The 16,041-nt window shown below is 46.5% G+C and overlaps 1 protein-coding gene across 4 annotated transcripts in view; it reads right to left on the bottom strand.

Annotated features, from left to right (window-relative positions):
* The window catches only part of DRAXIN (dorsal inhibitory axon guidance protein), a 43,090-nt gene that overhangs the window by 11,006 nt on the left and 16,043 nt on the right, over positions 1–16,041 (bottom strand). For 2 of the 4 annotated variants that reach the window (XM_083750281.1, XM_083750283.1), the window contains exon 2: positions 7,642–8,124. In XM_083750281.1, coding sequence (XP_083606407.1) covers positions 7,642–8,107 — 466 coding nt within the window. In that variant the 5' untranslated portion in view covers positions 8,108–8,124. Of the gene's footprint in view, positions 1–7,641; positions 8,125–9,114; positions 9,261–14,109; positions 15,076–16,041 lie in introns of those variants that run through there. The other 2 variants (XM_083750280.1, XM_083750282.1) reach the window with 2 other exon arrangements.

The following is a 16,041-nucleotide window of genomic DNA, read 5'->3' as shown; positions in this document are numbered from 1 at the left end:
TGGCGTGGACCTTACACCGTCTTGCTCTCTACTCCAACAGCGGTGAAGGTAGCTGAGGTGACCCCCTGGATTCATCACTCTCGTTTGAAGAAGTCCGAAGGCAGTTGGACGTGCAAAGGTGACCCCTCTAATCCTTTAAAACTAACTCTCTCCAAAAACCCCTGTATCTAGCCCTACCGGGAACGGGCTAGGTCACGGGCAACATTTGACGACCGGCCTGCTGCAGCCACAACCTGGAAGCTGGCTGACCTGCGCATGCCTGAAGCTTGAGGAGCGTCTGAACCAGCGACTGTGAACGGAAAGATTCTCTAATACAATTGATTGACTGCCCCCTTGTGGAACAATTATCAGAGATATTACCCATTGGGGATCCTCGGGATATATGTTTTGGTCTTGGTGGTACCCCATTTCTGTCACTGGGGGAATTATATTGGGGCTAATAATTATTTGCTATCACAATAAGGTAATCTTTTGTGGAAGGAATGCATATACTAGACATCAACATGATTTTATTATTAATCCTGATCCCTTGGGAAGGGGAAGGATCCTTGAATCTGACCAAATTGGCTAAATATGGATTCAGCCATGACCACAATATGTGGGTAGGTTTAGCTGAAATGGTAGCCAATGTTGCAAATAGGACCAATTGCCTTGTTTGCTCTCTTGGGCCAGATGATTCAGAGGGAGGTATGCCCTTATTACCGATACCATTAGATGCCATTGGTATGGTAAGCGAAATGCCACACCAAACAGAAATACAGAATTTCCCCGGATGGAACTCAACTAAACCATTACGAGTTATACCTGTACAAGGGGAATTCTGTGTACATAAATCATCAGATGCAGCTGATTCTCCCATGATAGGCTCTTCTCATTGTCACTATACTTGGGATTATATTAAGAATAGTCATACCTGGGCACACGGTACTACCTATCGAACTCGGAATACCTTGCCCTGTGCACCTCCTTTTATTCATGCATGGAAAGTGGTGTGGAACATAACTGTGACAGAAAAAGGCAATCTAACATACTGCACTGTGAACTCTCTACCTCTTTTGGTATTTCGCCTTCTGTACTCCACGTACCAAAAACCTCAGACCCGATGGTTGTGGTGGATATGTGGAGAATGGGCATACAAAAAGCTCCCTTCCAAATGGAGTGGGACTTGTTTCTTGGGTTGGGTATTACCACCAATGTGGATTATGCCCACTAGTTCGGCCAGGCGAACACGAAGGAATGCTGATATTTCTCATATAGCAGGAGGAAGTACCCAAAGTTGGAGCGGTACTGATGATTGGCCACCAGAGCGCATTATAGCCTATTATGATCCTGCCTCCTGGAATCCTGGTGAGCTCATACAAGGGGCACGGGATCCTATTTATAATCTAAACAGAATAATTCGATTGCAAGCAGTAGTGGAACTTGTAACCAATGCAACGGCCCAGAGTTTGAGACTTATTGCACAACAGTTGGATGAAAGTAGAGCCGCCATTTTGCAGCTGAAAATGGGAATGGATTATGTACTTGCCAGGCAGGGAGGCCTATGTGGAGTCTTGAACTTGACAGGGAATGCCTGTTGCTTTAACATTTCAGATAATGGTGAGGCAATCCGTGTGTTGGCCACAAAGATGGAGAATATAGCACATGTCCCAGTACAAACATGGGAAGGATGGGATATGGGATGGCTCACCAATTGGTTACCTAATGTCGCAGGACTCAAAGGGATACTATTGTCTTGTTTGTTTTTCTTGACAGTAGTGGTAATGGTTTTATGTATGATGCCATGTATCATTTCATGTTTTAGAAGTACAATTAGCAAGATGGTTTCAAATGAAACTCTACCTCATATCATGGCCCTATACAGAGCTTTACCTCAGGAATATGATGAAGGTCAAGCTATCAAGGACACTTGGGATGAAGGTCCTTGAGCTTGAAAGGGGGGAATGAGGCATCTAATCATAAGCCTGCATTTTTTATCAAAGCTTATATATTGCAATCAAGGCTTGTATTTAAAAATGAGCTTAAAAAAAAAAAAAGGATTTTCAAATGTTTCATGCCAGGCAGAAAGAACCTTGGCAAGAGGTTTTTCTCCTAAGACAAGGGGGCCCCACTGATTTATAGTAGAAAAACAATTCTCAAAGTCATAAAAAGGGAGAATTACATATGCTGCCCTTGCAGACTGAGAAAACACAATTAAAGGCAAGGGTAAATAGTAAAATAATACCAATGTGCCTCCCAGTAAAATGAGCCAGATCTTCTTTCTAAGGTTGAAAGGCCAAGAGCAGTGAAAAAGGCAACTGGCTTGGCTGGAGAAGAAGCTTCTTTCTATTTTATTTTGAGGCTGGAAAGGAGGGGTGAAAGGAGGGGTGTAAACTGAAGAGGTTTATTTTAAAAGCTGTTTTTACTGAGTTCCTTCCTTTTTACTTTGAGAAGCTTTATTCTTTTAAAAGGCTACCTATGATAAATGAATAAAATATATTAGCTTAAATATATTGGCTTAAATGTAATTATGCAAAGGATTTAAGAAATGCTAGATTCTTATTTCATATGGTTGTAAGAGTTGTATTTATCCTGAAATTAAGTCAGCCACCAGCCTAGCCCCCCTGCCAGACAGAAGACGCCATCCAAGCACTCTTGATATATAGTTGTCAGGCATTTGTTTAGAAACCTTAAATGAAGGAAATCTTTCAATGTTGATGTGAACTCAAGATCCTTGACATCTGTTGAACATAAAAATGTAAGATTAAACATTTGTTTTAGAAGGCAATAGGGCAAGGAGGGCAAGAGGTGAGCTGGTAATTAAGATTCCATGTAAGATATATTATTACTTATTTGTCACATATATAGCTCTTTGTCTCCCTTATAAGGGCAAGGAAGTGGGTGTATCTTTTGTGGGTGTATCTTTTGTGATTGGTTCTACCAAACAGCCAATAGGAATTTCAACCAGGCTGATTGGACAGAGGCAGCCACAGGAGGAGCAAAGGGGGCTGGATTAAGGGAATATAAGTGCTGGCCAGGATGGCAAGAGGCCAGGCCAGAGCTTGGTAACCATATACCACTGAGCCTCTCATTTATTTGTCTGACAAATAAATTATTATTTTAATTTCTCTATTGCTGCGTTGAATATTTCATTCCAGCTAAGCGTTAACCACAAGCAGGGTGCTACAGTTGAGAGTGCGAAATCAGAGCAAAAAGAAAAATCGGACAGAGAAAAGGTTCTTCTCCCTCTCTCGTAGCTCAAGAACCCGCAGACGTCCCATTATCCTTTTTATTACTTGATAAATTTCTATTCCACCCTCCATCCGAGCATCACGGGGCAGTTTACAATATAAAAGCACAGAAATACATAATGTTGTAATGAGAGAAAATAATAACACCCTTCCTGTGTTGAAGTTGAATGTTGGAAGGTTCAGGATAGGGTGGGGGGGAATACGTTTCCTGTTAAACTGTGGAACCCCCTCCTGCAGGGGGCAGCAATGGCCATCAGCTTGTTGTTGTTGTTTAGTCGTTTAGTCTTGTCCGACTCTTCGTGACCCCATGGACCAGAGCACGCCAGGCACCTCTGTCCTCCACTGCCTCCCGCAGTTTGGTCAAACTCATGCTGGTAACCTCGAAAACACTATCCAACCATCTCGCCCTCTGCCGTCCCCTTCTCCTTGTGCCCTCCATCTTTCCCAGCATCAGGGTCTTCTCCAGGGAGTCTTCTCTTCTCATGAGGTGGCCAAAGTACTGGAGCCTCAGCTTCACAATCTGTCCTTCCAGTGAGTACTCAGGGCTGATTTCCTTCAGAATGGAGAGGTTTGATCTTCTTGCAGTCCATGGGACTCTCAAGAGTCTCCTCCAGCACCATAATTCAAAAGCATCAATTCTTCGGCGATCAGCCTTCTTGATGGTCCAGCTCTCACTTCCATACATCACTACTGGGAAAACCATAGGTTTAACTATATGAACCTTTGTTGGCAAGGTGATGTCTCTGCTTCTCAAGATGCTGTCTAGGCCTGTCATTGCCCTTCTCCCAAGAAGCAGGCGTCTTTTAATTTCGTAGCTGCTGTCACCATCTGCAGTGATCATGGAGCCCAAGAAAGTAAAATCTCTCACTGCCTCCATTTCTTCTCCTTCTATTTGCCAGGAGGTGATGGGACCAGTGGCCATGATCTTCGTTTTTTTGATGTTGAGCTTCAGACCATATTTTGCGCTCTCCTCTTTCACCCTCAATAAAAGGTTCTTTAATTCCTCCTCACTTTCTGCCATCAAGGTTGTGTCATCTGCATATCTGAGGTTGTTGACATTTCTTCCGGCAATCTTAATTCCAGCTAGGGATTCATCCAGCCCAGCCTTTCCCATGATGAATTCTGCAAATAAGTTAAATAAGCAAGGAGACAAAATACAGCCTTGTCGTACTCCTTTCCCAATTTTGAACCAATCAGTTGTTCCATATCCAGTTCTAACTGTAGCTTCTTGTTCCACATAGAGATTTCTCAGGAGACAGATGAGGTGATCAGGCACTCCCATTTCTTTGAGAACTTGCCATAGTTTGCCGTGGTCAACACAGTCAAAGGCTTTTGCATAGTCAATGAAGCAGAAGTAGATGTCTTTCTGGAACTCTCTAGCTTTCTCCATAATCCAGCGCATGTTTGCACTTTGGTCTCTGGTTCCTCTGCCTCCTCTAAATCCAGCTTGCACTTCTGGGAGTTCTCGGTCCACATACTGCTTGAGCCTTCATTGTAGAATTTTAAGCATAACCTTGCTAGTGTGTGAAATGAGTGCAATTGTGCGGTAGTTGGAGCATTCTTTGGCACTGCCCTTCTTTGGGATTGGGATGTAGACTGATCTTCTCCAATCTTCTGGCCACTGCTGAGTTTTCCAAACTTGCTGGCATATTGAGTGTAGCACCTTAACAGCATCATCTTTTAAAATTTTAAATAGTTCAGCTGGAATACCATCACTTCCACTGGCCTTGTTATTTGCAGTGCTTTCTAAGGCCCATTTGACTTCACTCTCCAAGATGTCTGGCTCAAGGTCAGCAACCACACTACCTGGGGTATACGAGACATCCATTTCTTTCTGGTATAATTCCTCTGTGTATTCTTGCCACCTCTTCTTGATGTCTTCTGCTTCTGTTAGGTCCTTTCCACTTTTGTCCTTTATTATGGAAATCTTTGAACGAAATGTTCCTTTCATATCTCGGATGTGAGGATGATCTGGCTGCGACATCTGTCACCCCATTGATCGCCAGGGTTGATTCGGCTGATCTGGCTGGCTAGGCGGGTGTCCCCTTCCTCCCTCACCGCTCCATGTGCGTCCCTCCCGAAGCTGCGCGCTCAGTGGAAGAGGACGACCATCCCAGATAGAAGGAGTGTACCGTTCTTCGGTCAAGGGTATACGATAGCTGCGCTCCCCTGCTAGAACCTCCAAACAAGCTCAAGGCCATCAGCTTGGATGGCTTTAAGATAATAATAATAATAATAATAATAATAATAATAATAATAATAATTTATTTGTATCTTGCCCTCCCTGGCCATAGCCGGGCTCAGAGTAGCTAACATCATATAAATCAGACAATATGCATAATACAATATACACTATGCAAATAAAATAACATTCAACATTCGTTAAAATAATATAGGATATTAAATATGGCAAATCAAAAGGGAGGATTTTGCAACACTGAACAAGATCTCTTTAATTTTATGGGTAAAGCAAGAAGAAAAAAGTTTTAAAGGTTTTGAACAAGAATGAGCTTCTTTTTTAAAAAAGGAATGAAAAATAATGGGAGATAATTTATCATGTTAACCATTTTCGGGGTCCCAAAAATTGTAAATAAGAAAATTAGCAAAAAATAAATAAAATCATTCTGTCCAATGACAGTTCTCGTCTTGTGAGTTATTTTCTTTCCTTTTTTTGGTATGTGTTTATTCTTGATAATTTCATTTTTGTTTATCTAGTCTACTATATTCCTTAATATTACAAGGATGTTCCTTGCTGTTTCCCCCACCTCTTTATATTGTAAACTCTTTCATAAACTAATTTTGAAAGCAATAATAATAATAATAATAATAATAACATGAAGGAAAAGGCACTCTGTAAAACATGTGCCCTACAGGCTGCCTGTTTCAGATCAGAAAGAGCTTTGCCAGCAAACCATAAAAGAGGATTAGACAAATGCAGGGAGGAGGAGTGTTATGTACTGAGTTGAATAGGATCCAAAATGCAGCAGTCTCATTGGTCCTAGAACAATAGGATCCAGAATGCAGCAGTCTGATTGGTCCTAGAACAATAGGATCCAGAATGCAGCAGCCTGATTGGTCCTAGAACAATAGGATCCAGAATGCAGCAGTCTGATTGGTCCACTGGAGCCACCCAATCCAGCTCCATGGGGAAGTGAATCCGCAACCTGATTGGCCTACAGGAGAACACCGGAATTAGCCAATCACGTGGGGCCCGTTGTGTAAATAATGTAGACAAAGCAGGCATTCTGGGGGAACTTCCATTCCTTTTCACCACTATGAGCTGAATAAAGAGCATGAAATCCACTCTCGACTCCGAGTATATTTTGAAGAGGAAGTTTTCGATGGCTGCTAGGCACAACGGCTGTCCTCTGCCTCCACAGTCAGAAGCAGTAATGCTTCTGAACACCAGCTGCCGGAAAACACAGGAGAGGACCGGGGAGAGCCCTGCTTTCAGGCCTCCTCTGTATGGCCACAGTGAGAACAGGATGCTGGACTAAATGGGCCTTAGGGCTGATCCAGCAGACAGGCTCTTCTAACATTCCTATAGAACCTCCAAGCCCAGGGGCAGTCTATCTGGATTCCTAGGTCTCTTGGGGAAATTTGGCCCCTGTGAGAACTGGATACTGGACTCGACGGGCCATTGGCATGCGTGATCCAGCAGGGCTCCTTGGATCCGCTCTTATGGGCAGTTCTCGTCTGAGGGGAAGAAAAACAACCCGGGCAATGCAATTTTAGCCTCGCAACAACCCTGAGAGGTAGGTCAGGCTGAGAGGCAGTGAGTGGCATGCCCTCCGATGAAAACAGGGACATCCTAAAGAAAAGCTGGACATTCCGGGATCGAAGAAGAAGCTGGGACCGCTGCCGGAAATCTGGGACTGTCCTTGGAAAAGAGGGATACAGTGGTACCTCGGGTTAAGAACTTAATTCGTTCCGGAGGTCCGTTCTTAACCTGAAACTGTTCTTAACCTGAAGCACCACTTTGGCTAATTGGGCCTCCTGCTGCCGCCGCGCCGCCGGAGCATGATTTCTGTTCTCATCCTGAAGCGAAGTTCTTAACCCAAGGTACTATTTCTGGGTTAGCAGAGTCTGTAACCTGAAGCGTATGTAACCCGAGGTACCACTGTACAGCATTAAATATTAAAAACTTCCCTATTGCAAATGCAATTCTGGTTCTAAACGCAGCATAAGGGGTCTATAGTATAGTGTATTTTTTAGTATAGTGTATTTTTTAGTATAGTGTATTTTATAGTATAGTGTATTTTAAAATGGGGTTTCAGAGTTTTATGGGGTTTTTGAATGTTTTATGTAGACTTTCAGTTTCGTTGTTCTGTATGGAACAATGACAATAAAGATATCGTATATATTGTATCGTATATAAACAGGCAACCCTCCATCACCCCTCAAAGGATACCTCTGTGCTGCCTCAATCTGTCTCTCCGGCTGTGGCGCCTGTGGTCCCGGTTCTGCTTCTTCACCCGTTCGGACCCAGGGGCATGGTTTTCCTGATCAGGATACGGAAACTCAAAGCCCAGGAAAACGTCCTTTTGCCGGAGGCCCGCGGGCCGGTCCGTCCGCCCTGGGTCATCGACCGATGCCGGCCGGCTCAGTACCCGCAGGCCGGGCCCCTCTCTGCCCCTTCTGGGTGCTGGCATCCCATAATGGGCCCGGTCGTGTTTGCCCAGGCCGCCGTGCCCGCGGTGGTGCGCCGTGGTCCGTATCATCGGGTGCGGCCAGGCATCTCGGCTCGGGAAGCTGTTGCCCACCTCGGGGAGGCTGGGGGGCGCAGCGGGCCCAGGGTCCAGGGAGTCCGTGGGGCAGACGGTCAGGAGGCAGAAGGCAAAGATGGTAGAGGCAGAGGGGGAGGCTGTGCAGGCCATGCTTCCAGGTGCCTCACCTGTAACAGAAGAAGCAGGGTGTCAATTTGCTCTTCACCAATTGCATTTATTTCCCACCTGTACACCTGTTCAACATCAACTTTGTTGGACTGGTCATGTTGTGCGGATGCCTGATGATCGCCTTCCGAAGCAACTGCTCTATTCCGAATTTAAAATGGAAAGCATAATGCCAGTAGAAGAAACAGACGCAGGTATAGCAAGAGAAGATCAGAAAATATTCCTCTATGCTACAGGAGCGGCAAGGATCCTAATTGCTAAAAACTGGAAAAAAGAAATTGTGCCAACAAAAATGGAATGGCAAGACAAACTGTTAGAGTATATTGAACTGGCTAGATTAACAGAGATCACACTAGACAAGAATTTCAAAAAGCATGGGGAAAACGCAGAGAATACTTCACAAAACAGTGCCCTAAAATTCATACCTGGACTTGTTTCGATTAATGTCTGCAGGAGACTTTGTGGATATTTAAGTTATAATTAGAAAAATCTTAATAATTATTCATAAAGGAAACAGCTTATAAGAAGTAAATAAGGATGCCAGAAACAGGATAAAGGAAGTCTTTTATTTGGTTGTTTGTATTGTTGTAAATTATGCTTGTTGTTTGTTAGGTTTGTGTCTGATGGGGGTGGATTTCTGTGTTGGGGGGTGGGGGGTTTGTGTTATGTTGTAAATAAAATTTCCAATAAAAAAAATATAAAAAGGGAAAGCATAATGCCAGTGGTCAACAAAAGAGGTTTAAAGACTCTCTCAAGGCAATTCTTAAAAAATGTAGTATGAACACCGACAACTGGGGAACACTGGCCTGCGAGTACTCCAGTTGGAGAACAGCCTTTACCAAAGGTGTCATGGGCTTTGAAGACACTCAAACTCAGAGAAACGTGCTAGGAGGAAGGCACGCTTGGCAAACCCTCACTGTGATCACCTACGTCCCCACTGTGGAAGGATGTGTGGATCCAGAATTGGCCTCCACAATCACTTACGGGCTCACTGTTAAAACCGTGTTCATGGAAGACAATCTGACTTGGCTACGAGGGATCACCCAAGAAGAAGAAGAAACCCATCAGCTCAGGACACACAAGCCTTCTCCTCCCCTTCCCTGATTTTATTCTCACAACAACCCTGTGAGGTTGGTTAGGCTGAAGGACAGTGGTCAGCCCAAGCTGTGTTCACGCAAGACACTTTTGTAAAGTTCTGTTTGTGAAATCAAGTGTTGTGTTCTGCAATGCGCTCTCTGTGGGGCCTACCTTTGAAAGGGATTCAGAAACTACAACTACAGTGGTACCTCGGGTTAAGTACTTAATTCGTTCTGGAGGTCCGTACTTAACCTGAAACTGTTCTTAACCTGAAGCACCACTTTAGCTAATGGGGCCTCCCGCTGCCGCCATGCTGCCGGAGCACGATTTCTGTTCTCGTCCTGAAGCAAAATTCTTAACCTGAAGCACTATTTCTGGGTTAGCGGAGTCTGTAACCTGAAGCGTATATAACCTGAAGCGTATGTAATCCAAGGTACCACTGTAATCCAGAATGCAGCAGCTACACTGGTGACTCGGAGCAGCCACCGGGACCTTATAACACCAGTCCTGAAAGACCTACGTTGGCTCCCAGTACATTTCTGAGCACAATTCAAAGTGTTGGTGCTGACCTTGAAAGCCCTAAACAGCCTTGGCCCTGTGTACCTGAAGGAGCGTCTCCACCCCCATCATTCAGCCCAGACGCTGAGGTCCAGCTCCGAGGGCCTTCTGGCGGTTCCCTCCCTCTGAGAAGTGAGGTTACAGGGAACGAGGCAGAGGGCCTTCTTGGTGGTGGCACCCGCCCTGTAGAATGACCTCCCACCAGATGTCAAAGATAAAGAACTACACAAGTTTTAGAAGACATCTGAAGGCAGCCCTGTTTAGGGAAGTTTTTAATGTTTGATGTTTTATTATGTTTTTTATATGTGTTGGAAGCTGCCCAGTGTGTGTGTGTGTGTGTGTGTGTGTGTGTGTGTGTGTACACTCATGAATCCCCACAGAGAATCCTGGGATCTGTAGTTTGCAAAGGGAGCTGTAGCTCTTGGAGGAGTAAAGTACTAGCCATTATGGGTCTACTCTGCCTCCACAGTCGGAGGCAGTGAATGTTTCTGAATACCAGTTGTTGGAAACCACAGGAGAAGAGAGAGCGCTGTAGTGGCTGAAGAAACCCAGTCAGATGGGCAGGGTATAAATAAATTATTATTATTAATTATTATCATCAGGTCTTCCTTGTGGCTTTCTCATTAGGCCACGCTGAGAACAGGATGCTGGACTAGATGGGCCAGTGGCCTGATCCTGCAGCCTCTTCTTAGCTTCTGAAAGGAATTCCTTTCCCCACCTGGGAACTGTAGTTTGTTCAGGGTTCTGTGCATTTAAGCTCTGTTTTGGGAAAACTACAGTTCCCATCTTAAAAAGCAGAGATGTCACCTTGCTGACAAAGGTCCGTGTTGTTAAAGCTATGGTTTTCCCAGTAGTGATGTATGGAAGTGAAAGCTGGACCATAAAGAAGGCTGATCGCCGAAGAATTGATGCTTTTGAATTATGCTGCTGGAGGAGACTCTTGAGAGTCCCATGGACTGCAAGAAGATCAAACCTCTCCATTCTGAAGGAAATCAGGCCTGAGTGCTCACTGGAAGGACAGATCCTGAAGCTGAGGCTCCAATACTTTGGCCACCTCATGAGAAGAGAAGACTCCCTGGAGAAGACCCTGATGTTGGGAAAGATGGAGGGAACAAGAAGAAGGGGACGACAGAGGACGAGATGGTTGGACAGTGTTCTCGAAGCTACCAGCATGAGTTTGACCAAACTGCGGGAGGAAGTGGAAGATAGGAGTGCCTGGCGTGCTCTGGTCCATGGGGTCATGAAGAGTCGGACACAACTAAACAAGAACAACAACAGTTCCCATAATTATTTTCCTGGTGGGAAAAATTGGACAGACACACAAGCACAAACACAGAGACTTTGTATGCTGAGTCTGCTTTCCTGCGCCCAAGAATCAGGTGCATAGGCAGCCCCAGAATGCTTTCATGTGCAAATGAAGGCCATTAATCAACCCAGCGTCTCCCTGTCATAGAAGAGTGACCCTGTGTGCGCAGGGGTGCCTCCCAATAATGCATTGCCGCATGCCAGCTGTTGCGCCCTGCCACATCAGGGCTGTCCTGCCAGATCTGGTTGGCACTCCCGGCCTGCCTGCGCTGCACAGCTGGCTTGCCTTCAGTGGAAAAAAGTCAGGAAGTTGAAGATGCTGAAGCAGATGGCGAGCAGGTGGCCACCCGACTTGTCAATCACGCATCCGACCTTGGAGCGAAAAATAAAGCTCCAGAGGGAAAATTCCTGGCCTTCCCAAAATCGAAAGCCTAGCGATAATCAACCTGCGCCTGGACTGTGACCGCCTTCAGGCTGATGGAATGAGCCTCCAGCTGATGACAAATGCCTTGCATTTAGAAATCTAGTATTTCAGGGAGAAGGGTTCAAACTTAACAGAATCCCTCCACTGTTATTTATTTACTTACGGCGTTGATATACTACTTCATCATTGGCATTTGCAAGCAGTGTGCATTGGACAAACCATACAGAGTAGGTTGGCAGGAGCAGGGACCAAGCAACGGGAGCTCATCCCATTGCAGGGATTCGAACCGCCGACCTTCTGATCAGCAAGTCCTAGGCTCTGTGGTTTAACCCGCAGCATCACCTGCGCCTCTGTAAGTTGTTAAGGGCCTCATAAATTAATGCCAGCATTAGCTTTGGAGCACTGGAGTTCTATGCTCTCAATAGCTTATCCCCATCGATAGTCTAGCTGCAGAATTTTGCACAAGCTGGGGCTTCCAGTCTAAGTCCAAGGGCAGCCCCACACAGAACACGTTGCAGTAGTCAAGCCTATGTACCTACCTGAATCTTAAAGAGGCCTTTCTCTGTTCTCCATCACTCTGAAGTCCAGAGCGAGTTTTTGGTGGCGGTGTTCCTAGCTATGGAATGCCCCACCTAGCAGAACCCACAGAGACACGAGCACTGACAGTTTTAGGACTTTTCTGTCCTCCCAGAACTATTTATTAAAACCTTAGCCTCTGTGCTACTTCTGGTGGTTTTTCGTTCCTGTATTTGATGGTGATTTTTCTCCCCCCTGGTTGCCTAGAGAGGCGTTCTAGTGCACCATAGGCGACCAGCCAAGTTGCAATTTCCCTCGGCTCGTGTTTTTCTGTGAAAATTGACAGATCACAGCGGAAGCAATTGCCTGCCCTGAAAGGAAATCTGGGTGGGGAGGCATCAAGCATCCCGTTGTCAGCCAACATGTTAACGGCAGCCAAGTAAATGTTCCACCAGAAGCAACGTGTAAAAAAAGAAAAGAATGACGGAAACCAGATTGGAATCTGTTACTTCACCAAAGCCAAAGAAACAGAGGAACATTATCAACAGCAAGAAACAAGTTGTATCAGCACACACACCCCACACGTTCTTCCACAAAGCCCCTTTCTACAAAGATATATCCGAAGGAAGAATTAGATTTTGTGATGGGCGATCACAGTGGCTGGCTCCATGCCATTGTCTTCCCTGATCATCTCACATGCCTGCAGCAGAAAACTTTGGTAGAATAGCAGCAGGGGCTGGTGCAGGCGCAGATTTGGCCCTCCAGGCCCAACTACTTGGCCCTTCTCACTCCAGGCCACGCCCCTTGCCAGTCCGGTTTTGAAACCTCCTAGAGTGAAGGTTTTCAAGCTTTTTGGGTCCACGGCTCCCTTAACCAATTACATTATTTCTGCGGCAACCTTGTGGTGCTTCAGAAGCCCAGTTATGTCACACCTTGCCTGTTTCTAATTCTGAAAGTTAAATTGTTGTAAGCTGGCCCAGGACCTTTTGGTGAAGTGCAGGTAAAAAAGTAAAAAGGTCAAGGCCCCCTTGACAGTTAAAAAGGTAAAGGTAAAGGGACCCCTGACCATTAGGTCTAGTCGTGGCCGACTCTGGGGTTGTGGCGCTCATCTCGCTTTATTGGCCGAGGGAGCCGGCATACAGCTTCCGGGTCATGTGGCCAGCATGACTAAGCCGCTTCTGGCAAACCAGAGCAGCGCACAGAAACGCCGTTTACCTTCCCGCCGGAGCGGTACCTATTGATCTACTTGCACTTTGAGGTGATTTTGAACTGCTAGGTTGGCAGGAGCAGGGAACGAGCAATGGGAGCTCACCCCATCACGGGGATTCGAACCGCCGACCTTCTGATCGGCAAGTCCTAGGCTCAGTGGTTTAACCCACAGCGCCACCCGCATCCCTCCCTTGACGGTTAAGTCCAGTCAAAGGCGACTATGGGGTTGCGGCGCTCATCTCGCTTTAAGGCAGAGGAAGCCGGTGTTTCGCCACAGATAGCTTTCCGGGTCGTGTGGCCAGCAGGACTAAAACGCTTCTGGCACAACGGAACACTGTGACAGAAACCAGAGTGCACGGAAATGCCATTTTCACTGAGCCTCTTGGGCTTGCAGATCAGATGGTCGGTGGTTCGAATCTCTGCGATGGGGTGAGCTCCCGTTGCTTTGTCCCAGCACCTCCCAGCCTAGCAGTTCAAAAGCACACCAGTGCAAGTAGATAAATAGGTACCGCTCCGGCGGGAAGGTAAACGGCAGAATTTTTTTTATTAATAATAATTTTATTATTTATACCCTGCCCATCTCGCTGGGCTTCCCCAGCCACTCTGGGCAGTTTCCAACACATATAAAAATATAATAAAACACCAAACATTAAAAGCTTCCCTAGTTATTTCTCTCCTTGATTAATCTGATCAGAGGACTTTCCTCAGGGAGGGTGCCACTGCTGAGAAGGCCCTGTGCCTGGTTCCCTATAACCTCACTTCTCACAGCGAGGGAACCGCCAGAAGGCCCTTGGAGCTGGACCTCAGTGTGCAGGATGAACGACGGGGGTGTAGATGCTCCTTTAGTACTAATACTAAATATAATTAATTCCAATCATAATACAATCTCTAAATTCACCTGCTCTTTTCCGAAGCCAGATCAGAAAACAAGAAAATGTTTTAGAATTCATCTATAATCGGGGAAATTATGCCTAATTCGAGATTTTGACAAGCTCTAGAACTTCCAGGCACTTTAAATATGATTTGGCTCCTTTTCTTACATATACAACAGAACCATCATTATGAAGTGTCCCATGCCTGTGGCAAATCTGGAGCTATACTTGATAATCCAATAACACCAATAGTCTTTCCTTGGACTTTTGTTACTTTAGCCCACGTGAAACTGCTTAATCATAGAATTATTGAATCAAAGAATTGTAAAGTTGGAAGGGGACCCTAAGGATCATCTAGTCCAACCCCCTGCAATGCAGGAATAAGCAACTACCCCATACAGGGATTGAACCTGCAGCCTTGGAGTTCTCAGCACCGCACTCTGACCAACTGGGCTATCCAGCCTCTATTTTATACTTTGGGTTTTTCGTCTTTTACTTTTCAGCTGTTCTCTCGGTTCTATATACATTCCATAATGAAAAATTAAAAAACTTTGAGCACCACCCACAAATAAAACATAATAATGAATACTACAACCTCTGGGTCCACCCGCCCTTTCCCCAAGCCGGATCATCAAAAAACCAAGCATGGTTAAAAACGGGGCCAGTTACAGCAGCCAAGACTTATTATCCTCCCCTCCCCCCCCCAAAAGAAATCCCACTGTGGCGTATATATATTTGCACAAAGCCGCTTGGCAATCCATCAAGCGAGTTGGCATTTTTGCCGGGCCGGAGGAACAGGTGCGGCGTCGTGCTGGCTGCGCTTTCTCCACGGCGCCCGGGCGAGGGAAGATTGCGCGCGTCCTTGGGGAAGCGCATTTGAAAGGGGCGAGAGAGAAAGAGCCAGAGATTGTGCTGAAAAGACAGGGGGAGCCCTCCCCATTTTTATATTTTCCAAAGCGACGAGAGGAAGGAGTCCACCTCCCTCCCTCCCTCCCAGTCCCCCGGGTCCCCCCATTGCGCGTCCGAGGCGAGCCCCAATGCGCCACCAGCGGCCGCGCCATCCGTGCCAAAAACTCCAGGCGCGTCAATGGGACTTGGCAGGGGCGCGCCGGATGATGGACGAGCGTCTCGGAAGCGCCCGTCGGGCCCCGCGCGCACCAGCAGCCGGGCGGCGAGGAGGTTCTCGCAGGAGGGCGGCAAGAGCAGGCGAGACGGGGTCCCATTGTGCCGGGCTCAATGCGGCGAGCCTGCCCCGCTGCGCCGGCCTCCATCTGCTCGCTGCGCGCCCGGGCCTGGGAGAGACGGGACATGTTTGGAGAGCTCCCGGGACCCCGCCGAGCGCGCGAGGCCTCGGCGCCCCCAGTCCGCTGGCATTGCAAACTTCCCAAGAGCAGAGAAGAAAAGCGCCCCCTAAGGATCTATTGGAAGCCCCTCTTCTTCTTCTTCTTCTTCTTCTTCTTTTCTGGGGACTGGTCTATTATATCCCACCCCCGACCGTTTCCTGCGCATTCAGCCCGCTCTGAAAGCCGAGGTCGCCCCCTTTGCTTCAACCAGCCTCTCTGTCTTTTAAATTCCTTGCCAACTCCGGCAATTCGTTCTTCACAAACGGCCCACCAAGGACTCCGGACAAGCGCGTATCCTTTCCAACTTAGAGGGCGTCCCCCCCTCCTCCCCAACTTCCCTTTCAAGAACAGAAGAACAACGCGGCTGGATCAGGCCCATTTAGTCCAGCGTCCTGTTCTCACAGTGGCCAACCTATTTATAATAATATTATAATAATTTATTATTTATACCCCGCCCATCTGGCTGGGTTTCCCCAGCCACTCTGGGTGGCTATTTCTCCCAATCTGGTCATGAATGTACCGCCGATTCTCCTTTTGTCTTATGTTTTTTATTTCATTTTATTTCATTCCAACTCTTCGCATACCACTTAACACTGCTGTTTCTTTCTCTTTTGC

Source organism: Podarcis gaigeae (assembly GCF_964106915.1).
Source record: "Podarcis gaigeae genome assembly, chromosome: 8".
Classification (NCBI taxonomy): Eukaryota; Metazoa; Chordata; class Lepidosauria; order Squamata; family Lacertidae; genus Podarcis; species Podarcis gaigeae.
Note: the sequence above shows the minus strand (reverse complement) of the source record. Positions and strands in the feature narration are given on the sequence as shown.